This window comes from Belonocnema kinseyi, chromosome 7, assembly GCF_010883055.1.
Source record: "Belonocnema kinseyi isolate 2016_QV_RU_SX_M_011 chromosome 7, B_treatae_v1, whole genome shotgun sequence".
NCBI classification, from domain to species: Eukaryota; Metazoa; Arthropoda; class Insecta; order Hymenoptera; family Cynipidae; genus Belonocnema; species Belonocnema kinseyi.
In genome coordinates, this window is record NC_046663.1 from 23,191,780 (window position 1) to 23,197,027 (window position 5,248).

At 29.2% G+C, this 5,248-nt stretch overlaps 1 protein-coding gene across 1 annotated transcript in view; it reads left to right on the plus strand.

The window, feature by feature from the left end:
• The first annotated feature begins 1,530 nt into the window (after window positions 1-1,530).
• LOC117177035 (single-stranded DNA-binding protein-like) overlaps window positions 1,531-5,248 on the plus strand; it is a 14,055-nt gene continuing 10,337 nt past the window's right edge. The window contains exon 1 of the mRNA XM_033367495.1: window positions 1,531-1,613. Within this exon, the coding sequence (XP_033223386.1) occupies window positions 1,569-1,613 (45 nt within the window). The 5' untranslated portion in view covers window positions 1,531-1,568. The remainder of the gene's footprint in view (window positions 1,614-5,248) is intronic.

The following is a 5,248-nucleotide window of genomic DNA, read 5'->3' on the forward strand; positions in this document are numbered from 1 at the left end:
AAATCGAAAATTCACATTTTGATTACACAAAAAATAATAAAAAATAAAAAATTCCATTTTGTGGACAAACTATGTAGGATACAAAAAAGATGAATTAACAAAAATGGTTATCCCAAAAAAGATCTACAATTTCGTTAAGAATCACTTCTTGATAGGACGTGTACTTTTTGTTTTATTCGTGAAAAATAACGTTGAAAAAAGTAAAATAAAAAAAATGTGGGGAAAAACGACGAAAGTTATGAGAAAAAAATCCAACAAAACCTGTTTACAATGAAAATCGAGCGCGCAGTGCGAGTGTGACGATGAGAATGTGTACCTCAAAGCCTACAGAGCTTTGAGAAACTTAATCTTTGACTATACTTAATTAAGTAGACAATTCAGAATATGAAGACGCATATAAATACTGCCATCTAAAAGAGATCTTTTTGATAAAGTTTTTTTTAAGCATTCCAAATTCTTATGTGAGCGATAATAAAGATTCTTATGTGAGCGATAATAAAGAAAAATTATTTTGGTAATCAAAAATTTTATGCATGTGCCTTATTTTGAGGTTAGGATCGTTTCTCAGTTTTCTGTAATTCCGATAAAGTACGTCTCTGTCGTACCTATGTTGCCGGTGGCACTCAAGAATAATTATGGGAGATAATTGTAACAAACATAACCTCGAAATACACACACACACATACTCATCAACTTTGAAAAATTTAATTAAAAAAAAAAATTAAACCACAGAAAAAGTGTAGGCGGACGTCCGCTAGCATTTTCGCTATCATTTCCTAGCTTTTGAAGGCAAAATCTTTATAGTTGTAGGAAAAAAGACTAAGGAATCTACCACTGATAAAATCGAAGATAATTCCCAAGAGCCACACAAATTAATGAAATTTAGAAAAATGAACAATTTTTTAATTAACCCACAAAAAAGTGTGCGGGGACGCCCGTTAGCGTGTTCATTATCAAGCCCCAAATTTTTAATACAAAATATTTATTATTCTACGAAAAAAGCCGGAGGAACCTAAGGCAGGTAAAATAAAAATTGTAGAGATTTGATGAAAAACGGTAGAGTGAAATTAAAAATAAAACCTATACCTTCTCATTAGGATGAAAATGTAACAAAAAATACTTGAGAACATCAATTTGTGAAAAATAATTGCCTTCTAGCGCAATTTTTATTTTAAGTTTATGTTGGCTGAAAAAATGTACTTTCAAACTAACAGATTATTTTTTTTTTGAAAACAAATATGCAGCCAATATATATAGTCCATTGTCCTAATTCGTCATTATTTGTCAAAAATCTGACCTCTTTCTCCAGACTCTGAATATTGATATTAGAACGGAAAAGCATTCATTTGAGCAAAACTGATTGGTGTTCATTAATTGGTATCATGGCCAAAACTTGAAAGCTATGATGATTTTTTTCCCTACTCTTCTCTTACAGACTGCTCTTCACCAAACTAAATCAATATTCCTCGATGTAAGCATTCAGTATAAAAAGCCAACTTAACCCAGTAAGATAACATACTTCTTCATCATCCTAACGAGAAAGTAGATCTTAAAAGTCTTTTCCGATCATGGCGTGTGCGCTCTTCGGTTTATTGGCAATCTGTTTCTTCGAAGTAAGTCACATTCTATCTATTATAAATTATTTATTATCGCATTGAATAATAATTGATATATTAGGTATTGAGTGTCAAAGTATTGAATTCAAGAAACTATACAACATTTTTAATTTTACTTTAACACAAAGAAAGCAATATTTGAAATATGTTTTAATATATTTCAATACAAACATTTACAAAAAACGCGTCAGCTTCGCTCGTAAATTTGAGCGCGCCTAAGGGGCGCGTCTGTTGAATCTTCAGCTTCGCGCTCGATAATGGATTACCTCGCGCTTGCATTCGGAATGTCTGAATGAAACTTTATCAAATAGATCGCTTTTATATGGTAGTATTTCTACGCGTCTTCATATTCTGAATTGTCTACTTAATTAAGTATAGTCAAAGATCAAGTTTCTCAAAGTTTTTCTTTCATCATTTTCCATAAAATTAAAAACAATTTTTTTTGTATTTCAAATGTTATTCTTCGTGAATAAAACAAAAAGTACGCGTCCTATTAAGAAGAAATTCTTAACGAAATTGTACATCTTTTTTGGAATAACAATGTTTGTTAATTTATCTTTTTTTCGTATCCTAAATAGTTCGACAACAACATGGAATTTTTGATTATTCATTATCATTTGTGCAATCAAAATTTTAATTTTCGATTTTCCAAGAAAATCCAAAAATTCGTTATGATAATCTCGTAGAGCTTTTAAGAAGCAAGATTTTAATTTTCTTGACGTTGCTTCATACCATACGGTGTTTGGCTTAAAATTTGGATTTTCGGTCGATTGTAAACTCTGGGAATTTTCTTTTTTCGAAACAAGTCATGAGGATAAATTCTTTGTCCTTTTCAATACTATAAATATCCGTATAAAGAATTTTCAAATGCAGAAAAAAGTGGTCTCAAAAATGTTCAAAATGCGCTCACTTTTTGAATTTTTATCAAAAATGGTTGGTTAACATACTCGTACTTTTGCTTAGGACTTAAAAAAAGTGTAACAAAGATCGATTTGATCCGTTCATTTTTTCGAGAGTTTGGAAACGTGGTAATCCGTTGAGAAACTGTGGCATCAAATTTCGGAAAATTCTAATGCTTTCTCAATGATAAATAATAAGAATGTAAAAAACCGATTGTGGTACAGGTTTGACTTCTAGCGACGAGCTGCACTCTTCACATTAAAAACTAGACATTCGCCTTAATCCGGGATCATTTTTTGGGCGTTCTAATATGATTTCATAAATAGTTTATTTTAGTTACATTTTCTGTAAACAAATTATTATTGTTGCCCTCCCCCCAAAAAAAACAAAGTTTCAACAAAATATTAAAAATTTCAAGCAAAAAATTAAACTTTTAAACAAATATTTTAATGTTTAAACCAGTCATTGTTTACTGAAACCACAAACGAAAAATTAATAAAGTCAATTAAAAATATAAGTTTAAACCAACATTTGTTTTCCACAATGAATATGCATCTTTAACCAAAGAAATGAATGCTCAGACAGAACAGATGAATTTTTAAACAAGAATTGTAATTTTTTACCAAAAAAGATGAATTTTCAACTGTGAAAGGTCAATTTTCAAGCAAAACAAAAAAAGCAACAAATTTACCACAAAGTTGTTAAAGTTTCAAATTATAAAAATGAAATTTTAACCAAAAGTGATAAATTTAAATTTTCAGTCCAATAAACTAATTTTTAACAAAAGGCCTTGAATACTTAACAAAAAAATGTGTGCTTCCACCAAAAAGACGAATTTGTAGTTAAAAAGAAATTCATTTTTAACCAACATTGCCATAGTTTCATTTTAATTTGCAAAAATTAATTGTAAACAAAAGTCAAGTAATTTTTCAACCAGAAATAGAATAGTTTAATTTTCAGCTTAAGAAAAATAATTTATTGCAATTTTAACAAAAACTTAATGGATTTCTACCAGAAGTATCACTTTTCAAATAAGAAGAAAAATATTTTAAAAAGAGACGAATTTTTAACGAAAGTTATGTATACAAAGCCGGTACCGGTAAAAAAATGATCGGTACCGATAATTTTTTACCGGTTTTTTAGAAAGCATATTTCTAGCAAAGTAGCAACAAGCACGCATATTCATGGAAATCGTGGAATTCATGAAATTCAAGGAATTCATGCAATTCAATGAATTCATAGAATTCTAAGAATGCCTGCAATTCAAGGAATTCATGTAAGTCAATGAATTCATGAAATTCTAGAAATTTATGTAATTTAAGGAACGTAGTAGTTAGCTTGCCGGCGTCGGCAAGATTGTTAGTTGCCGGTTCCGGCAAGATTGCATGTTGCCGGCTTTTTTTCTTTTCCTTTTTATTAAATTTTTTTTTTAAATGTATATTGATGTATGTTGATGCGCTGATTGCAAACCTGGGCATTTCGAATTCCTTAAAAGAAAGTGAAAGTGAAACACTGGCGCCACTAGCGCTATTCCCTATATTTGAATGAAAGCTTATTAGAATATTAGGAGATTTAGTATTTTTCACAGATTTTGTCATATTTTGTACGTTTGTGGATAACTTAAAAGCTTTGAGCATGAATCAGGCAAGGATTAACTGTTTCCAGAATTAAAATAATGTTTATCATTTAAAAATAGACCTTAAAAACACTGAAAATGTCGGTTTTTAATTTTTAAGTGGAGTAACATGGTAAAATATTAAGATTAAGTCTTTAAAGTTTAAAACAAATAAATTAAATTTTCTGAAATGATAATTTAAAAAATATGTTTTCTATTTTATATGATTCTAATGATTCATAAATTAATGATCCTAATGTATTATTACATCATAATAAAAATACACAAGAAATTATAAGAGTCATAATTTTTATTATTCAGTATATGGTATTGAACTTTAAACGGCTGACAAGATTATTAATATTAAAGTTATTAACTTTACTGTAGATTAAGTCATTTATTTATTCAAATTTTGAATTAAAAGATGAGGATAGAAATTAAATATTGAGTAATAACAACAGGAGGGCATACAGGAACAATAAATGCCAGATTAATTAATTTAAATAAATATATTTTTTTAAATTATTTACAAATATACGACGATAAACTACGTTTTACAGAGTTTTGCGACTTTCTTTTTCGCAAAATTATCTTTTTGGACTTCTGACATTTTTCGTTTGACAAAGTCTCTTATTCGTACTTGTAAATATTGTTTTATTATAAAAGCTAAAACATCGCTTGCATGCGTGGAACAATGAAATGAAAAGACTGCATTCATTTGTTAATCATTGAGAATCAAGTCAAATACATTGTTGAATTGGCAGTGTCTTGCAAAAGATAATTCGATAATTTTAATAATTTTAAAAATGACTGGATTTGGATGATTAAGCGTTTCTTCTTGATCATTTTGTCTCGATTCATTCTCAGAAGGTGAAGTGAACGCTTGTTTGCAGTCTTTACATTTCGTGTGATCAAACATGTATCGGCAGATAGTGCCAGTTGCATAATAATTCATACAATCTACAATTAATTTTTCGTCAACACTCGCATCGGTTTCTTTTCTCTCTTTAGAGGTAGAGATATGGCAAAAGTCACTAAAATCAGGATCTGGAGAACTGATTACATAATTTAGCTTATCTTTAATATCCTGTATAACATGTTTGTTATCGGGTTTGTA